Source organism: Pseudomyrmex gracilis, unplaced genomic scaffold, assembly GCF_002006095.1.
Source record: "Pseudomyrmex gracilis isolate BER0280 unplaced genomic scaffold, ASM200609v1 scaffold_18, whole genome shotgun sequence".
In the NCBI taxonomy this organism is placed as follows: domain Eukaryota; kingdom Metazoa; phylum Arthropoda; class Insecta; order Hymenoptera; family Formicidae; genus Pseudomyrmex; species Pseudomyrmex gracilis.
This window is the reverse complement of record NW_018020602.1, coordinates 572,745-593,055: the sequence shown is the minus strand read 5'-3', so window position 1 is coordinate 593,055 and position 20,311 is coordinate 572,745. Positions and strand designations below refer to the sequence as shown.

At 37.9% G+C, this 20,311-nt stretch overlaps 4 protein-coding genes across 16 annotated transcripts in view; 1 reads left to right on the top strand and 3 right to left on the bottom strand.

Annotated features, from left to right (window-relative positions):
* Positions 1-2,066: 2,066 nt before the first annotated feature.
* LOC109864227 (protein king tubby 1-like) lies at positions 2,067-4,907 on the bottom strand. 3 transcript variants are annotated; one of them, XM_020445236.1, is made up of 8 exons: positions 4,752-4,907; positions 4,200-4,332; positions 3,997-4,086; positions 3,729-3,904; positions 3,410-3,577; positions 3,006-3,351; positions 2,651-2,803; positions 2,067-2,515 (listed from the first exon to the last, which is right to left on the bottom strand). In XM_020445236.1, the coding sequence occupies exons 1-8, from the start codon at positions 4,791-4,793 to the stop codon at positions 2,382-2,384; spliced, it is 1,242 nt and encodes a 413-aa protein (XP_020300825.1). In that variant the 5' UTR covers positions 4,794-4,907; the 3' UTR covers positions 2,067-2,381. The 3 variants fall into 3 exon arrangements, with proteins under 3 accessions (XP_020300825.1, XP_020300826.1, XP_020300827.1); XM_020445237.1 differs by having other exon boundaries at positions 3,729-3,901; XM_020445238.1 differs by lacking the exon at positions 4,752-4,907 and adding an exon at positions 4,538-4,720.
* Positions 4,908-6,404: 1,497 nt separating this feature from the next.
* On the bottom strand, positions 6,405-12,406 carry LOC109851649 (kinesin-like protein KIF20A). The gene is made up of 4 exons (XM_020421929.1): positions 12,210-12,406; positions 10,860-11,367; positions 10,069-10,687; positions 6,405-9,978 (listed from the first exon to the last, which is right to left on the bottom strand). Exons 2-4 carry the CDS (start codon positions 11,365-11,367, stop codon positions 6,735-6,737), a joined length of 4,371 nt encoding a protein of 1,456 aa, XP_020277518.1. The 5' UTR covers positions 12,210-12,406; the 3' UTR covers positions 6,405-6,734.
* A 192-nt stretch (positions 12,407-12,598) lies between these two features.
* On the top strand, positions 12,599-14,620 carry LOC109851653 (histone deacetylase 3). Its single transcript, XM_020421938.1, has 2 exons — positions 12,599-12,850; positions 13,062-14,620. The coding sequence occupies exon 2, from the start codon at positions 13,129-13,131 to the stop codon at positions 14,434-14,436; it is 1,308 nt and encodes a 435-aa protein (XP_020277527.1). The 5' UTR covers positions 12,599-12,850; positions 13,062-13,128; the 3' UTR covers positions 14,437-14,620.
* Positions 14,621-14,718: 98 nt separating this feature from the next.
* Positions 14,719-20,311, bottom strand: part of LOC109851648 (cytospin-A-like) — a 36,907-nt gene continuing 31,314 nt past the window's right edge. For all 11 annotated transcript variants that reach the window (XM_020421918.1, XM_020421922.1, XM_020421921.1 and 8 more), the window contains 5 exons: positions 18,099-19,844; positions 17,396-17,584; positions 16,821-16,994; positions 16,203-16,585; positions 14,719-16,092 (listed from right to left, as the gene is read on the bottom strand). In XM_020421918.1, coding sequence (XP_020277507.1) covers positions 16,003-16,092; positions 16,203-16,585; positions 16,821-16,994; positions 17,396-17,584; positions 18,099-19,844 — 2,582 coding nt within the window. In that variant the 3' untranslated portion in view covers positions 14,719-16,002. The remainder of the gene's footprint in view (positions 16,093-16,202; positions 16,586-16,820; positions 16,995-17,395; positions 17,585-18,098; positions 19,845-20,311) is intronic.

Genomic DNA, 20,311 nt, shown 5'->3' with positions numbered 1-20,311 from the left:
TTTGAATTCTTTTATATCTTTACACAATTTTGTACGCAAACATCTTTAAATATTTTTAAGTAAATAAACAATAATCGTGACAACGCGATGTCAAGAGTAGTTTTATTATTTCATTCGGAATGTAAACTAATGCATCGTCCTAGAAAAATTTTTCATTTTTTGTACGATTTTGTAAGAACGATATATATATAACTTATTAATATATTATAAAAGTATTTATGGTACAATAAAAAAGACTAGAAATATACTCCTTGATTACAGATATAAATAAACATACAACCGTTAGATATACTGAATATGCAAAATGCCTTTTTGTTTACCAATAAATATTCGATGATATTACATATATATAAATAAAAATATAAAAATAATATATATTGTTCCAATTTTAAAAAAGATAATGAATTATACACAATAAATATAAAATAAATATAAAATTTATCAGTGGTAAGAAATATGCAATTAAATGCATGTGAAGTAAAAATACGTTTAACATATTAAGTACGCACATAATTATGATTAAACGCGCGAAATATACAAATTATAATGTAAACAACAAATAGAATAGTAAATATAAAATTACGACAATTCGCTATATACTACAGGTACCAGTTTAAAATATTATTGCAAGTAAATACATTCTACATTACTCGCCAAATATTGCTACATTGAAAAGTTATTCCGTGGTAATCGATACTGTAATGACGATTAAAACAATGTGTTGCATCTATTGTTTGATTCATCTAATATATATATATATATTTACATAACGATAATATGCTTACAAAAAACTGTGTGAAAAATTCAGTAAAAATACTTTGGTCGGTTTTTTCATAAATCTGTACTTAAGTAAAGTGCCTATAATATAAAAATACGTAAATAGTGCACATAATTAATGCGCAGAAACCATTTAACTAACATAAGATGCATCTTAGAAATCGCTTTTAAGATGACATCCTGCGTCCGTGTACATAACTTAGAGTCTATAAACCCACTAAAATCTTTAATTAATTCTTTATGCATACTGCAAAATAAAATAAATAAGAACATGTAATATTCAGATAATTATTAATAATACACACAATAATTTTATATAATTTTTTGCAAAACAATATCTTTATATTAATAATAAAAAGTTACTTAAAAAAGTTTCTTACTTAATATTGGATTTTCACTAGAAATATTCAGTGAAAAATGTGCTTAATATATTAATATTTTTCAGCTTTTATGTGTTTCACCTTTCTCAGAATTTTCTGACAAAAATTGCACATCTCTTCACATGATACTAAAAAATAATAAATCGATCATCTAGATTTTTATATATGTGCTTCTCTTTTAACTCTACGAATGTAGAAAATATTAATAAAATATTGTTAATTATTAATTACATTTTTTAAAGAAACATACATATAATCATAACAAAAAATATCGTGTAAACAGAGGTGCAAAATTGAATGTTCATTACTCTCTCAATATATTTCTTTGCATATATTTTTATTACATAAAACATGTGAATAGATTTTATTATATATTTGTGTTAATTTTTAAATATTAATAACACAAAAGAGAGAACAGTTTCTTTTATAAGAATTATATTTGTTTTTTGTGCAATTTTATATATTATCGATAACAGAAAGACTAACTGTGATGCTTTAGAACATACAAAAGGCACTGTAATAAAATTATACTTATTTGTAGCCTAAAACGTTCATAAACACCATGTATAAATTATTTTATTCTGTGTATAAATTATTATTCATACAAGAACGACACATATTTAAGTGTACATATACATATAATGTGTCAACTTTTTAAATTGCTGATCAAAAAATTCATATTATCAATATATTAAATTATTATTTTACATCGATAATTGGTTTCAAATAATTTTCAGAATATATAGTATTTCAAGTACAACACCAGCATTATATCGAAAATCTCATCAAAAGGCTCAACGTTTTTATATTGATAGACATACAACTAATTTTTTAAGAATTTTTTTTTTCGCACTTTTCCGTAATATAACAATAAAGTAGAATAATAATTTAAATATCATATATCTTATATATTAATTACGAAAAACCTAATAAAAATTGTGAATAATAAAAGTAAATCTGAAATATTCTCGTAAATATACTCGTGTTATGATGAAATACAGAAAAGTGAACACATACGTATATATCAATTCTCATTTCACGTTTCCCCCCCACACGCGATCGAGTTCTTGTAACAGACAGTTTGATACCGTCTTTTACCGTATCAGAGTGATATCAGGTAAATCTCTACTGATTGTCCATTAGAAAGCTAACTACTTAAAGTGATATAATTTGTAGGCAAGTATATATTATTAAGTGATTGTTCACGATCGATCGGCCTTGTTGTTATTCACAGGCTAACTTACTGTCGAAACTACTCAAAGCGATGGCAAATGCTTGGACTGTACAAAGAGGAAATCTGTAATCCATTGTAAAAACATCTTCGGCGACGCGACCAAACTGCATTACAACATAGTCCACTGAAATCGGGTTTACATTTCATCAGTATACAGTTAAATTTTATAAATTTGTAAATATGTAAATCGATAGAGACTGAGTGAATTTTTCAGCATATAAAAAACAGAAATATGTAAATATTCCCATCACTGTCTTACCATCACTATCATGAACAACTTGAAAATTTTTTACAGATGCCTGAGTTACTCGTCCATGAAAGTTCAGCACATACGATTGTGTGTCATCATTCCATACAGGAGTCTTATTGTGTAATTCTATTAAATTATCCATGTGTTTCAGTTTCCAGCGTTCTGAAGAAGCATAAAAGAGAAAATTTCATATTTAATGACCAATTCGTGCTATATAAATGTTTAATATAAAAAACGTGATACCATTATGTTGCAGAATATTTTAACATGTTGAGACAAACTTTTAAATTTCTATTCTACTCACTTTGAATCTCATTATCGATATTGACTTAATATTCAAATTTATATTCATTGTTACGCTTACCAAGCAATGTCTCTGACTCATCTCGCGGGCAAATTTCCACCCTCTTTTGATCGGAAGTCATTCCCGGTATAATGACCGTCATTTTACGTGGTCCTTTAAAACCTAAAACGTTAGTGTCATACACCACCGCGGCTAATTCTTGTCGCGGATTCGAACGCTCGTCGCGTTTGTCATCCTTCATCAATGAATATCCGTTGTCGTAAACCGTGAACTGCGACCCCAGAAAATTCGATCGAAGCTTACCGACGTAAGATTCTCCTCCTCTCGAAAGATCCGTAGGATCAGTTGAAATCAGGTAATTGCTTGTCGCGCTTTTTTTCCTCTTTCGGCCAGCCAATAGAAAAATCTACACAAATATAAACAAATAAAAACTTGACTATCAAAATAAATAAATGTAAACGTACCTTCTTTCCGTAATCACGTTCTAAATGCAAGAAATAAGTTGGGTAAAGGCCACGGTCCATACCCTTTCGATCGCGAGTTATTCTGCATTTATAATGCATTTTCTTGTTTGCAGGTTGTAATACGAACTGTTCGATATTTCCCTCCACATTGCCTTCTAATTCTGGACTCTGTAAAATATGTGAACATATTTGTTACAATTAATTTAATATATATTTATATACATAAATTTTTTGTTTCTCTACTAATGTAAACACTATAAAATGTAGGACATTTACAAAAAAAAGAGTATGTATTTTCAAAAGACATAATATCACTTACGGAAGTATTATCTCTATTAATAAGAGTAGTAGGTCCTTCTGATGGTCCTACTCGAAGTGGTGAGGAACCAAACGGAACAAATTCCGAGGGTAAATGATCTACAGGTGATGACTCTTCATCAGCACAATCGGTACTTTGTGAACTTTCGTACATATTTCTTTCGGTAACTACCACTGCTAAAATAATATATTACTTTTAAATAAAATTATGTAATATACAACTAGAAGAATCTTTTATAAATTATTTTATATTTAATACAAATTTATACCAGAAACTCCTTCACTATTTTGTTTGTCTCCATAGGCTTCTATGTCTGTGTTTGTTTGAGACATACCATATTGCAGTGGACCATCATATGCTATATAAATTTATACATTTATATATATTTGTACATGTGTACATGTGTATGCAAAATATGTAAATATTATTTTACTTATTCTCTTATAGGTTTAATTTTTAGTTATTTCTCACCATGAAGTTCCTTTGAATTCATCCATTTCTTAGAATGACTTGTAAGTTGTGCACTAGTCACATTAGATGCTTGTACCATTCCACTGGCACCAGTTTGCCTCTTCTGCTTCATTTTCTGTGCAATTAGTTGTCTCTGTACAAATCACCAATGCATAATAAATAATTTATACAATACTGTATTTTTAGAATTTAATACCATCTTCACAGATAAATTAACTATTATTTCTAAGATATACAAATAAGTCATATAAGTTTGAGTGAAAATTGTAATATAAATTAGATTTCTAGCATAAGTTTAAGAAATATATTAAAACCAAGAAATGTATTAAGTAGCGCACTCATAAAATTTTATTGCTATTAGATATCCACCAACGATGCATTGTTTCAGAAGCGCACACTGTTTCGTCAAAATTCCTCAGTAAACTTTCCACAATGTAAACAAGGTTTTTTACGCTAAATAAATTGCTACATCGTATGAGAAGCAAGATTATAGATTTCGAAACAACGCGATCGGAAATAAAAAATCTCACTTTATCAAAATTTAAATCGCACCTGCTGCTCGAGTTTCTGCTGTCGCAAATCGAGCGATGTCATCTTGCGCGAGATTGACTGTCAGAAAATTTAACGTTCGAGAATTGTGAATATCGACGCTGACGAACTACTTCTGTTTACGTCAAAAACATTCACTCGGTTGCGGTACCCAAGGCAACCGTATATACATTCGATCATAAATATATAAGTTGCATTCCGTTATTCACTGTCACAGCACTGAAAATCTATAATTCACGTGACTTATATTATAGATTTCCAGTATTGAGTGAATTTCGGAACGCAGTTCAAAAACTATACGGCTGCGTTTAGCAAAACAAGTTGCTCTGTAGCCAATTGAATGTGATTGGCTCTTTTATTTCAAACTAACAAATCAATGAGCGCTTTCCAGCTACGTAACACAGGCGACACTGTGTCCATTAGTGTGAGAAAGAGCATATCAGTGTGTCTCACTCACACTAGTGGACACTGTGTTGCACAGTGTCGCCTGTGTACGTAGCTGAAAAGCTCCTTTGACGTTTGTTAAGTGCATCGAAGATTCGATTGGCTTGCGAAATAGAAATTTCTAGGAATATTCGACAAGTTTTGCCGGGTGCTCATCCGAGTCGCGCTAACTCTCGCAAAGATCAATGGCCGCTTTTGGAACAAAAACTTTGCTTTATTTATCGGAACCAGAGCGAAGACCGAAAGCGGCCAGGCTCATAACAGAATGTGTAATCATTCTTCCGTCTTGTAAGCCAGCGCAATGTGTGGTGCACCTACGTAGCCATGTCCATACTTTGAGTCGCAGCTTTATGTCGTAAAACTTGTCCTCCACCCGATTTTTTTCTTGCTCTTTTAATTGTGTCATTTCGAATTTGATATTACTAGCACAACACAGGTGCACGCTATTGTTATTTTTATTTAACGTGTTGAACACGTGTTGTTGTGAACACAACCTGTCACCGCGATGACAGATAGTATACGTCTTATAAACCATATATATATACCGTAATCACGTCACCGAAGTCAGTAACACCGCCGCAGTCGCGCGGTTGAGGTCAGTAACTTCACCACAGTCGCGCGACCGAGGTCATTGACCCCGCCGCGGTCAGTGACCCCCCCACCAAGGCCGCGCGGCCGAGGTCAATGACCCCGCCAAGGCCGCGCGGCCGAGGTCAGTGACCCCGCCAAAGTCGCGCGGCGGAGGTCAGTGACATTACTGTAGTATGTATATAACACATATAATACAATATAAAGTATAATATTATAAATATATAATAAATTATATGTATAATATGTATTATTTAATGTTATATATAATATAAATTACTGTCACATTATTTTCACGTGTTGTTTTTCTACTCTTTCCTGTCACGTGACAGTTTAGTTACGTTTTTAATTTTCTCTACATATACGACGAACTTTCTCAAAATCGCTTTTCATTATTTACTCTCTCGATCTTACCGATTCGATTCGACAACAGAGGCAACAATAGATGCGATATATATGATTATTTGCACACGCTTTTTCTGGTAGGACACACACAAGTTTTCACACAAGTCGAATACGGCGCAATATGTTAACGATAACAATTATGTAAATGTATCATATATTTTATTTTTGTAAAATAAACATATACACAAATATATACAAAACCATATATTTCAGCTGAAAGCTACTTTTAGATCTTACAACTCGCTAGGAAAGTTTGTAAAAACATTTTGTGAAGATCAACATTAGAAACTAGTAATTAGAAAAATAGTATTTTTATCGATACTATAATTGATTTGATAGCGCAACGTATAGTCAGTTACACGTTTTTGATATCCTTATTGCTATACATTTGTGTTTGTCTCCTTCACGCGTTTTTGTACATTATTCTAACGTTATTTTATTATCACCTTACACACGAATCTCTTTTTCTTTTCTTTTTCTTCTTCTCAAAGGCACGTGCGCACATTTTTATACAGTACATCTTTTACGTGCGTTCTCTATTTTCTATTTCTATTTTTTGCGATTTCTCAAAGTTCGAGTTGTGTTGGTCTCGACCGGCTCGATGTCGACAAGCGAATCGTCGACGAACAACTTTCTCCTGCGAGTTGTTCGTTTTGAATCGTTGGACGATTCCGGAAGCGGCAGAGCCGCGCGTCTCGTGTTGCGTTTCGATTCGGATTCAGACAATTCGACAACCGGCACATCATCCTCCCGCTTGAGACGAGACGCGGTCTTTTTCCCACGTCGTGATTTGGTACGTTGTGACTTAATCGAACTGTCGTCCTCCGACGTGACGTCGTAATAATCTTTAGCTTTCGCATTGTCACCAGTCTCGTATTTCTGCAGCCTCTCCTGAAGAAATTCTACCTGATCCTGCAACTTCTTGTAAGTGTCCGGCGTAGGCGTAAGCTGTCTACAAAACAATTCTTGATACCTCTTCACTTCTCTCTTCTGTCTGTCCAAATCCTCCTGCTGGTTCTTCACTAAAGCCTCATACTTGGTGACTGTCTCGTCTCTGTTCTTCATAAACGCATTCATCTCGCATTCTTTGTGCATTAAATTAGTTTTCAGTTCCTCATTTAGATTTCTCAGTCGCTCGTTTTCAATTTGCCGTTCCTTCGCAGTCTCCTCGAACAGGTTAATGAACTTCGCGTTTTTCTCGTAGTTCTCCAAACGTATATTCAGCTCCTTGACATCCTGTTCCCTTTGAAACAGTTTCTCTTTTGTCTGGGTCAATTCGCTCATGATGGTTTTTAGCTCGGCTTCCATCTTGTCGTCAGCCTTCGCGGCACTTTCGTATCTCTGTATCGATTGTTTCAATTCTCTCTGCAAGGTCGAGATTTCAACGTCTTTCTCTTGTTCCTTGGAAACCGTTACCGCCAGCCGATTTTCAAGCTCCGACAGTCTCTTCTCGTTTTTCTCGAGTGTCTCCTTAATACACTTCTTCTCCATTTCGCAGGTTTTCAAATTTCCGTTCAATTCGTCGATGTGACGTTCCAGCTTTGCTATAGTTTCCGCGCTTTTTTCCAATTCCAACATTTTTTCTTTAAGCTCATCCAAGTGTTTCACGTCATCGGCCGCGATGCGATCGTCCGGTTTGTGAATATTTGTTTCTTCTTTGCGCTTCAATATGTAGTTGTTGAATTCTTCCTGCATCGATTCGAATTTATCCAACGATTGCTGAACATTACTCCGCGCGGTCGAAAGATCTCTTTTCAATTCAACGATCTCACGTTCGTAATTCGCGATTCTTTGCTCAAAAACCGTGTTAGAACTCGATAGCGCTTCTTCCGCTTTTTGCTTGTCTTCCGCGGCGAGTGACAATTGCTGTTCAAGCACCTGCACGGAGTGTTTGTATTCGTCTACGGCAGTCTTATTTGATTGATTTTCTTCATTCAATAATTGTACTGTCTTTTCCGTATCGCGCAGCTTCTCGGTCAACTCTTTAACTTTCGCACGGTCTCGTTCGTACTGCGCTTGAATATCGTTGTATCGTGCGGTCAGTTCTTCCATTTTCGTAACATCGTCGTTCGAAAGTTCGTCGGTCTGCACAGCCGCTTCTTCCCGAGCGCTTTCCTTATTTTCAACACCGTCGTTATTTACATCCACCTGGCAACCTATTTCCACAAACGTCTGTTTGCCGTGTTCAATATTTTGCTGCGAAATGTCCATTGATTCAGAGATTTGTTTTGAAGATGTTTCCAGTGGAAAAGTAAAATTAATCAAATCAGTTTTATCGATCTTTGATTCTTTCTGCATAGTTTTCGTCACGTTATTCAAGTTGTCTGACGTGTCGCCTACGATCAATTCTTCTTTTATAAAAATTTCCTCATACTCGTCTTGAACAAACGTCTTTGATGTTGATGTTTTTGAAGATCTCAGCACTGATCTCTCATTCTTCAACTGATTAATTTCTTCTTGCAGTTGTATCATCTTGTTCTCGTAATCAGACAGCTTTTCATTTTGGTGTTCCACCTTTTCGTCTAGAATCTCCACAATTCTGCTCTTCTCTGCCAAGCAAACGTTAACTTGCTCAAGATCCAACTCCAAGTCCTCAATTTTTTCCTCCTGTTCTATTATGGTCTTTGCTTGCTCGTCGATACAAAGTTCTTTTTTCCTCAAGTCAGACGTAATAGTAATGTATTCATCTTTCGCTTCATTGAGAACGATTTTGAGATTTTTTATTTGCTCGTCCTTGATGGACAATTGCGATTTCATTTCTTCTATAAAAGCTTTGCCGTCGTCGTTAAGATGAATATCTTCCAGAGCAACTTTCAGAAGACTTTTCGTTACCTTCAAATCCTCCTTCAACAGTCCCAATTGGAAACTAATTTTATTTTTCTCCACAATTAACGTCTCGTTCGTTACTTTAATCTCAGTCAATGATTTTTTCAACAATTCGTTCTTATCTTGCAATTTTGTATTTTGTTCGCTCAACTCCGCGATAGTTGAATCATGACCGTTATTATCTTCTTCATTGTCATCGTCGTCGTTGCGTGGTCTCTTCCTCTTGCGCAGCTGATTTAATTTTTTCTCGTAAAACTCCTCAAGCTGCTTCACCGTCCAGTCGAGATCGTCTTCGTGCTGAGCCTCCACGTCGTTTATACGTTTTTTCCAATCGACCTCGAGCTCGTTTATCTTAGCGATGTATTGTTCGGCCATTTCTTGCCGACTCTGAAAATCTCGAAGCAGAGCCGAATTCTTTAACATGACGATTTCTTTTTTCAACTTTTCGTTTTCTTTCACAACGTCCATGTATTCTTCCGATGTGAGATAATCCGATGTGGTTTCCTCGGGAATATCCGCTTGTTGCGAGTCCACATTTTCCACTTCCAGAGAATCCCAATCGGTTACCGTCTGCATACTCTGCATGACTATTTGCGAGAATCTGGACTTGGCTTTCTTTTTCTGTATTTCCTTCTTTTTTTCGATCACAATTTTTTTCGCAATAGCAGCAAAATTCAAAACATTTTGAGTCTCGATGTAAAGATTCGGCAAGGGATTAACGTTCACAATGAGAGCCAAGTGTTCTCTACCGGACAACGCTCGTTGGAAAAGTCTGGTTAATTTTGATTCTCTGAACGGCCCGACAGCATCCGGTTTTGTTCTTGTCAATTGCCCTTCGTGAATAGATTTCAAGCATCTTCCCAGCACCAGTAAACTTGTATTGATATTTTGCGCTTCTTTTAGTCTGTCTCCGACGTTCAGTGTTTTCTTCAAACGCTCGGAGCCCGCCAGATCACAAAAAGAAAACCTAGATATAAAAACATATGGAATTGTTATCATCAAAAACAAACTTAACGAATACGGCATGTAAAAAAATTGTTAGATATGTAATACATACGTGCTCACTTCAACAGTCTCAGGTTGGTGTTCCGCATAGTATTTCAAAAGTATAATAGTGAATATGCAATGAGATCTCGAACTTTTTGCGTTCAGTGCCGTAGCGGCTACTTTCAAATTGTACTGTCCTGCCATTAAAACCTGATAAGCCTCCGCTGCTGAATTAACATACACATTTTTCAAACCTCTGATAAACGCTCGACCAGAAGAATCTGATCCGAGTTTTAACGGCATTCTCTTTTTCTGACATTCATTTGACAACAAGTCGTATACAATTTCATTGTAAATTTCCGCGAACGACACCCAAATCGAGTAATGAGCGTCGTGACATTCACTGGGACGAACTAATTCCTCGTGCAACAACTTCTGCATTTCCTTGTAAGAATTCATGTACTGATGCTTATCCACAGAACTGAACGTGAGCAATTTAGTCTTCGCTTCAAGTTCTTGCGCGCGATCCAGCGCGCTAAGACTGATTACATCGTTATAATGCAGAGGTTTGTAGAGCGGATTTGGTTTTACTGTAATATTAGAAAATATAAATTCCAGTGCACGTGGTATGAGTCCAGGTGAGGTGTTGGTTCCTTGCAGTGTATAAGATTTTCCAGAATTTGTAGTACCTACAACACATAATTTACATTGTAACTACCTATATTTCATAACTTAAACCGTTTTTGTAATCAAAATCTGAAGTCTAAATATGAATATACTCTTATAACAAATATACTTTTATAACAATTATTTATGTTTTATGTATAAGTACACATATATTGTAGAGAAAATATATCTCACCATATGTCATTATTGTGCAATTATGTCCAGCTAAGAAATCTACCATCTGCTGCTGGACTGTTTGCTCAAATAATTCCAACTGAGTAGTTTCTGGTCCGAACGTTTGGGAAAAAATAAATTTCTTGCATATATTCTCTGTACTTTTAGGTTGTTTGACAGAACTTGTATCTAATATGGGTAGTTTTGTAACTAGTGTTGTAGAATTTACAATCTCATATGCAGTTTGCTGTTCTTCCGTTAATTTTAACTTCTTTGGAAATGGTTTAAGCCTTAAATATACCTTCATAGTTTGTATATGTTGGGAATTTTCTGACACATTGTCACTGTTTTCGCTAACTTTAGTTGCACTGTTTTCTTCCACTTCATAAAGTGAGAGTAACTTTTTTTTAGTATTTTTAGAAGGAATTGGCCTCTGATTATAAGCCAAAATACTTGGGTCTCTACCAAAGAGATATGACATTTCTTCCAGGCTTTCTGATGGACGAATCGAATCCAATGTATTCTCCATCTACAAATTTTTGATTTAAATATTATGTAATTACATACAAAACACATAAATGTATATTGTGCAATATAAATCTTGCTTCCAAATGTAAATACATGTACAAAGTTTCAGTTTTCATTATTCAAAATGATGAGCTTTATACTTTTTAATAAGCAATTTTTTAATTGTTACATTAGACAAAAAATATTACAATTGCTAATATATGTATGTTATACAAAGTTTATCATGTTTTAAAATATGACTATCAATTTAACATTTCCACATCTCCCAGAGATCACCAAATGTTTTGAGTTGTTATATTACATCTTTGTATGTTTGTTGTATTATATTTATGTATTGACAGAAAAACATATTTTGAAATATTGTTGACTTTTAAGAGAAAGTTTACTTATACTTTTGACTCAATGTGATATGACTGTTGACTTTAAGAGAGAGTTTATAGAAATACACACAGTACCTTTATATCATATACTATTAGAACAAAGTGATAAGATGATAAAATTGCTATATGGCTTATTTTGGACCTTCAAAAATTCATTATGTGCTTTATGTTGTAAGGAATATCCTAGAAAATTAAGAAAATAACTGGACGCACATGCAACACGCTTGCTTAGCGTGACAAACGGCGGATGAACACCGTCCGAAAGCTTGCGAATAGTGTTTATTTGCCGCTTGTTACGCTAATCAAGCGTGTGTTACATACGTCTCTACACCAGTTAGTTTCTTAAATTTTCTAAAATATCCCTTACAATTATTCATGACATATAAAACATTGATTAATATGACATTTACATGATTTGAGCAAGTTCTTGATGAAAACTAACGTTTTCGTTCTAGAACCATACCTTGTTGTATCGCGTAATAAACCTCCTCGTGTCTTAAACAAATGCTAATTTTGTATCGTTTTAAAATTCGACAAACACTTCGCGAATAAAAAAATAATATAACACATATAAAAAATAATATATAATAATACTACACATTCCCTGCACAATTTGCGTTGTACACATTCACTGTACGACTTAACACCGCATCTGATGTGTTTAGAGCAAACGGTTTTGTCCGACTTCGCCGAATTTCAATTGAAAAGACGCTTTCGTCAATTGACAGCCGATTGGTCGGTTGGTTAGTTCGTTGATTCGCGCGTAGTGGCCACACTGGGCTACGTTCCAAAATCTTACCAGACAAATAAGTTAGTGTTTGATTTGACCAATCAGAACAAAAAAGCAAAAACCCGCGTTTAACAGACCAATTGCTGAGTTCTCGTCTTGTCAACATTCGTTGTTGATTTATCGGTTCTTAAAAGCAAAAGAGCCAAACACGTTCGGTTGCGCTACGTTCGAACCAGCTTGTTCTGCCGAACGCAGCAAGAGAGAGAGATTACTGACTTTTATCCGTTTCGGGATGATAACCTAAAACATGGATTTCTGACTATTTACGAACTTTGTTTGTCGAATTTTTACCACAAGTGAGACAGGAATGTGAGGTAACGTCTTTTTGTAATTTTTTCTATCTCTCCGCTATCGGTTCCGCTGATTGATCTCATGTGATTTTACGTGAAAATTTTTTACACCTCGCTTTTAGTCTCTTGCTGTGACGCAGGATTCCGCAAATTGTTTTATGAGTGAGAGTTTCACATAAAATTACACGGTTGTTTGCGCGCTTGTTATTGAATATTTTAATTCGATGTTTGTCAGGGATAAGTTCAAGATTAAGGTGGTCGGTACCTAACGGGAAGAACGAACTCGTACTGTCAACTGTCGCATGATGGGAAGCTACAACAAGAAAGTTGCCTATTTCTACAATCCGGAGGTGGGCAATTTCCATTACGGACCCGGCCATCCTATGAAGCCCCATCGGCTGTCCGTCATACACAGTTTGGTACTGAACTACGGTCTTCACAAGAAGATGCAAATTTACCGTCCGTATCGCGCCAGCACTCACGACATGTGTCGTTTCCACTCCGAGGATTATGTCGAGTTCCTGCAACGCGTCACGCCGCAGAATTTGCAGGGCTACACCAAGTACCTGACTCATTTCAATGTGGGAGACGACTGTCCCGTCTTCGACGGTCTTTTTGATTTCTGCTCCATGTATACAGGCGCCTCGCTCGATGGCGCGACCAAACTCAACAACAATTGCTGCGACATCGCGGTCAACTGGAGTGGCGGTTTGCATCACGCTAAGAAGTTCGAGGCATCCGGTTTTTGTTACATCAACGACATCGTCATAGCTATATTGGAATTGCTCAAATACCGCGCCAGAGTACTGTACATTGACATAGATGTGCATCACGGGGACGGCGTGCAGGAGGCCTTCTATCTCACCGATCGCGTCATGACCGTGTCCTTTCACAAGTATGGCAATTACTTTTTCCCTGGTACAGGTGATATGTATGAGATCGGTGCCGAGAGCGGACGATATTACTCCGTCAACGTGCCCTTGAAGGAAGGAATCGACGACGCGTCCTACATACAAATCTTCAAACCCGTAATATCTCATGTCATGGAATTCTTTCAACCGACAGCTATCGTCCTTCAATGCGGCGCTGATTCTCTCGCCAACGACCGACTCGGTTGTTTCAGTCTGAGCACCAAGGGACACGGCGAATGCGTCAAATTCGTCAGGGATCTCAACGTGCCCTTGCTCACCGTCGGTGGTGGCGGTTATACGTTACGTAATGTTGCTAGATGTTGGACTTACGAGACGTCCCTTCTCGTCGACGAACAGATCAGCAACGAGTTGCCCTACACGGAATACTTGGAATATTTCGCGCCTGATTTCTCACTTCATCCGGAGGTCGTCACAAGACAGGACAACGCTAACAGTAAGCAATATCTTGAGGCGATTACAAGACACGTGTGCGACAATCTCAAGATGATTCAACACTCGCCGAGCGTTCAGATGCAAGACGTTCCGTGTGACGCGTTGCCACCCGAGGAGGAGAGACAACCGGAACCGGATCCGGACTCGCGTCAAAATCCGCAAGACACCGACAAGATTGTTGAGCCAGCGAACGAGTATTATTCCGGCGACAAGGATCAGGACAAGATGGACGTGAACGAATCGTGATGAAGAAGGATCTTTTAAAAATTTATACACACAACACCTCCTCCCTTTTGTCTGTTACACTTTTAACGTGCGCGGTGTGTGCGAATCACGTTACGAGAGTTACGGAATAAGAAGCGTGTGCTCGAATGAACTGTAAAAAAAAAAAGTAGAGATTATGTTTACTATGACAGAAAAAAAAAAAAAAGCAACTACCAATATCATATGTTTGTAATATTTAACTGCGATGTGATGCGAATGTGTAAATACACGAGAATCATGTTTTTTTTTTTTTTTTAATTTTTAAAATACTGATAAAATATATTTTTTTTACCGCTGTAATATACAATCTTGAATAAATAAACTAAAGCATCAACGTCTCTTCTCCCGTGTTTGATCTTACGCATACAATATCGCGAGATGGAGCGATAAGGTTGGAAGATACGATGTTGATGAATTTATTGTGTGCTACTTGTTTAAAATTTATTTCTTAATTACGAAAAACTTAATATCTTAAATATTCATTAGGCGAATTTATTGTTTTACATCGGACAGCGATATATCTATATATATATATTTATATAGTCTACATAATGATACAACAACGACGAGAGATGTGTGAGGACGATATTTTATAATATATATATAGCGACAATAGTGTAATATATAGTAATACCAATAACGCAGTATAACATTTATGTATCCGTCTCGAGGCTATATCTTGCTATATCACAGAGAAAACTTAACCTCTCTCTTTTTCTTTTCCTCTTCGTCAACTGCAAAGCAGAAACGTAAAAACAATCCCCTCTTCTCTTCGCGAACTCTCTCCGCTCTCTCGGGCAGGCGAGCGACTTAAATGCGACTGATTGTAATAAATAGAATCTCTTAAATTAAGGCGCTTTGTTCTGTACATTTGTATCTTAAAACACTACGAAAAAGTCTCTCGAAAAATAATACCTGTACAAAAATACTCGCGAGGAACGCAAATATTTATTATTTATTTTTTTTTTTTTCTTCTTAATTCGCAATCACTCTTCTTTCTGAAAAACGGCGCGAAAAACTAGTGGATGCGGAGTCGATGTGCGTGTGCGTACTCTTCGCGCACGCACAAACGCACAAACGCTAAACTTTGTACGCGGTTGTAACGAACTTTCGCCTTGCAAAAGACTGCGGTTATTTCTTTATAGCTTTCTATATTCGTTTCGAGACAAAAAAGTTTCTACGCGAAGCAGCCACATACATGTATGATTGTGTGTATGTAAGTATATGTATAATTTTCAGTCTCATAGTAACAACAATTCCATTTGGTGTTTGAATCTTCCGATGAAGTATCTCTGCGTATATGTTTCAGCAGCCATACATTTTACAAAACTATATATACAGCGCATACAACAAAGTTAGGAAATAATCATTTCGGACGTTCTTGCTGCGTGTCTCTTTGTTCTATACAACTTGCCTGACTAGATGCTGTTGTTGTTCTTCTACGTCCTGTTTTTGTTCGCGATTTCAAGAGCATTTGATGGATACTACACAGTAGTAGGACGTGCTTTAGTTTCACCGACGATACGATCAGTGGGACGGTATGATCAGTTACGTTTCGAAGTGTTTGTAAATACTCGTCACGTACGTCATAACTTGCTGCCAATCGGGTCGCTCCAGTTGACACATTTCCCCGATGTTCTGCGCAATGAGTTTTCGTGTTAACTTAATTTGAACAAATTGCGTCGCGTTTTGTTGCTGTTATAACGCGATTATCTCGAAGATAACAAATTTATCGATTACTGACTTACCAGAGTAGTGGATATGCCAACGCTCTCGGCGGCAGCAAAGGCGATCGAGAAGTTTCGCCGCTTCTCGACCGGCGTCAACGTATCGTACGGTATTTTGTGTGGCATGTAGGAATGAAGAATCGCGCACAGCGCCAAGCCGTCGTTCCACGAACTGCTGAAGTTCGTTATATCGATATTTCTATAGCCTATTGTCTTATTTTGACACCACTTGAGCAAAGCGTTGCGCTTGGACCCGCCGTTCTTCACCAAACCGCACAGAGGATCCTTGCGTTCCGACAGATCTGTCACGCTGTTCCGTCGCACGAAGTCAATCGCCTTGGCGTTCAGAGCGCTCGGGTCTAACAGCTCGCCCGGACTCAGAACGACGGGTGTCGACTTAGTCTCTGCGCGTCCAACAATGAAAACATGCTATTATGTGGAATACGGAGAAAGGAGATAAGCTGCCCTAAAATGCGCGTTCATCTTCGTGCGTGATATTTTTGTGTGTGTCTGTGCCTAAATTAATTTTCTGTCTGTCGGGAACATCCAAGCCGAAACACATTTTTTTTTCACGTTATTAATTCGAAACAGATTTTTATATTATCGATGTGCTTTTAACATTGACTGAAAAAAAATTACCTGACACCGGTTTCTTCGCGATCGACGACTGCGTCTTGTTGTTGTTCGTCGAATTTGCCGTGCAGATCAAATTGTTTATTTGCTGCTGGTCTCTCAGAGGAGCCTTCAAGGACATGATGTCCGTCGTTCCGATCGAATTCAGAGACGATGTGGAACTGCTACGGCTTCCGGGTCCTAATTGTAATTTTTTTTTTTGTTATACGTCTAAATATAAATATGTAAAAAAAAAAATAAAATAACGTATATATACAGGGTGTCCGACAATTAGTGTAAAATCTCTCGTTGGCAGGTAGAAGGAGTCGAAAAGTCCTGAACCATTTTTTTCTATTACATATAATAAAGAAGTTAATTATTGAATAAATCAAGCCAATCACAGCGCCGATTTTTAGCCGGGCGCACGTCAGTGAATCACGCGTCTGGTGAGCGATCCTCTGGCGCTGATTGGCTTGATTTAATAATTACTTCTTTATTACATGTAATAGAAAAAAATGGTCCTTTCTACCTCTGCCTACGAGAGATTTTACACTAACTTGTCGGACATCCTGTATATGTACCAGGATCGAATGCCTATTTACCAGCTTTAGCTTGTTTCGTGGCGTTCTCGATACTCTCGATCAAACACTTCACGGAAAGCCTCGAGTCCTGACGCGAGATGTTGGCCTTTCTACGAGCAGCGATCTCCTGCTGCACGCTCGTTAACACGGATTGTTGCGTTTCCGTCGGTGTGCTGGCTGGTCTCGAAGTCGGTTGTTGTTTCTGGTTGGCTGAAGAATTTCCAGATAATAATCACATCCTCTAGTTATGAGAAGTAGCGTTGTAAAATTTCCAAAGAAGGAACAAAAGAGAGTAACAAAAGCGTTAAGCCAACATTTGATATGATCGTGCATAGATGAAAAACGACAACGAACAATCGGTAATCGAAATACTTGAACAAATTTGACAATTTGCTTTAACTTGGAACACGTTGCGCACGTATTGAAATTCAAAATCAGAAAAGAAAAAGAGAAAAAGAGAGAAAAAAATAACAGAAATAAGCGAATGTAACGTAGCGCAGAGCTTACCGAGGAAGAACACATGAAAAACAAAAAAAAGCCGATCAACAATTGAACAACTATTGGGACACTCGGAGCACGAAGGACACGATTTGTCAATGTGAAGCAACCTCGTAATCTCTGGCCTAAATCGGGAAAAATCGGGGAACGGACAATGGATCCAGCAGCTTTTGCGGTACAAGCGGTGATCGAGTGGTTCCCACATTTTTAACAGAGAGCGACTTACGCTCGAGATAATTGCTTGTTTGCAACAAGCGCCGACCCGGCGCCATCCTCAATTCCACGTCTTCTACGATCGTTTCAAACTTTTCTCTCAACGACGACGTTCGACCCACTGACGGAGTAGTTTCGTCTTTGCGAACGGAGCTCGCGACACTTGGCGACGACGATCTCGATTCTTCGCTTGTCGAGAAAGGAACCGTCTCCTCGACTCGAGGAGAATCGTCCTCGCTCGCGGCCTGTAAACTACTCTGCAAGAATTTCATGCGATTCGATCGATTCGTCTCGCTCGATCTCGACCACGTCGATTGCCGATCCAACTCTTGATTCGAATATCTCGCTTTTCTCGATGACGCGAGCGATGATGAATCAACCGAGATCGGATGTTCCGATTTGGTCGAAACTCGACGCTCCGACGGTTTCGGTGACAACGGATACGACTTTCGTCTGCCCAACGAAGCGTTTAACGCGGTTGAAATTGCACCTTTGGAACTGGAACCATTTACATTCTTCTCGAATCTCGGTGACTTCGTAACGACATGACTCTCGCTGGACGAGCCGAGTATCTTCGAATCTTTAAACGCGTTTTTTTCTCGATCACATTTCGACAACAAAGATTCAACCGCGGTTTCGTCATCGTCGATGATAACCTGCTTCGCCGTCCACACCCAGTTACCGCGCAATGTTTTCCCTTCCGCATCTTTTAACGTAGACGAAGATTTATCGCATCTCGTCCCACGCGACTGTTCGGATTTGTCGTCCAACGACGATTCCGCGTGATTTCGACCAGTTCGCGATACCGCGGACGATTGCGGGGTTGTCGCGTTCAATGGCAAGTCGACTATCTCGCGACGCGGTTTCGAGTCGCGCTTCTTCAAAAATCTCTGCCTTCGTTCGCTGTGTTCTCTCAATGTCAGGGGCGGATCCGAAAGCGCTTTCACGTATCTCGAATTCCCGCGTTGCTTCGTCGTCGCGTCTGACGACTCGACGTCGACCAAATTGGGTGACGATTGACTCGTGCTCGGACTGCTGTAACTTCTTTGCAACAGTTTCCCCATCTCCGGATCGACCTCGAACTTCAGATCGTTCATAACGCACTCCACGCCGGAAAATATGTAATCTCTCGGTACGAAGAAACGACTGTTGGAGATATCAATGCCGTAAGAATCCCCGTCGGCGTTTTGTATACCGCGAATCTCTTTCAACAACGAACTCTTCGCTTCGTCCTTGTCCGACGTTCTTGCAACGGTGACGTACAGTTTCGGATAATCGTCCGCGATCGTTGAGAATGCGTCGCTCGAATTGAAAACGTTATCCGATTCATTCGAGAACAGATAGAACTTGGAGGACTCGCTTCCCGACGATTTCGACTGTCTTGAACTTCGAGTCGCTGAATCACGTTCGTCCGCCTCATCCGAGGCACGAGGTTTTTCGATGCGAAAGTTGGGACAAAATTCGATCTCTTCGCCGGAAATCAGTTTCTCGTCCAACGTGATGGCTTTTTTTTTAAGCGCCAAATCGTTGTTGTCGTCCGGCAACAAATCGTGTTTCTTTTCGCTCGAAAAAGCGACGACACTTACGTTTTCTCGATCGTCCATCGTCGTTTTCAACAAGCTGTTTCGCGATACGTGTTTTATCAGATCGTAACGTCTTTTTAGAATCGTCCGACCACGCTTTAATATCACGCTCCCCGTTTTCAGCTTATTCCCGTTAGTGGTATCGAACGCTTTGCAGCTATTCACTGCAGTGCTGTCTAAGTACGCGGCCCGCGATTGAGGAAAATAGGAACGAAATGCGAAATTAATGCAAGTCTCGATACAAATTTTGTTTTTGTTTTTTATACAATATATAAAAAATAAAATAATAAAAACAAAAATATTGCTTCTTCTCTACGGTATTCAATATTGTATATATAGTTTTTTTTTCATGCTTTATTTTTTGTAGAAAAACAAAAATATTATGTGCTAGTATAAGACGATACTTTGTTTTACTTTTGCACACAACACATGTGTGTTAATTTCTTTCGACCGGTCTCGCGGCCTGAGTGCGCGAGTTGCGAATATGGAAGTTCCGAGTTCGCGAATCCGATTATATCACCTTAGGATGTTGTTTTCCCTTTCAATCGAGTAAATCGGTTAATTGGCGAACTAAAATCCGGATCTCCCAAGATTTGACTCGAAGTGAAATGTTGAATTAAATTCCTCTCCCACACAAGGCGGA

Coding starts and splice junctions, on each gene's coding strand:
- LOC109864227 (XM_020445236.1), bottom strand. CDS start 4,793: ATGACATCGCTCGATTTGCGACAGCAGAAACTCGAGCAGCAG. Junction 4,087..4,199: donor GAATTCAAAGGAACTTCATG/GTGAGAAATAAC, acceptor AAATTTATATAG/CATATGATGGTCCACTGCAA. Junction 2,516..2,650: donor AGTTGTTCATGATAGTGATG/GTAAGACAGTGA, acceptor ACCCGATTTCAG/TGGACTATGTTGTAATGCAG.
- LOC109851649 (XM_020421929.1), bottom strand. CDS start 11,367: ATGGAGAATACATTGGATTCGATTCGTCCATCAGAAAGCCTGGAAGAA. Junction 10,688..10,859: donor TTGCACAATAATGACATATG/GTGAGATATATT, acceptor TATGTGTTGTAG/GTACTACAAATTCTGGAAAA. Junction 9,979..10,068: donor GAGACTGTTGAAGTGAGCAC/GTATGTATTACA, acceptor TTTTATATCTAG/GTTTTCTTTTTGTGATCTGG.
- LOC109851653 (XM_020421938.1), top strand. CDS start 13,129: ATGATGGGAAGCTACAACAAGAAAGTTGCCTATTTCTACAATCCGGAG.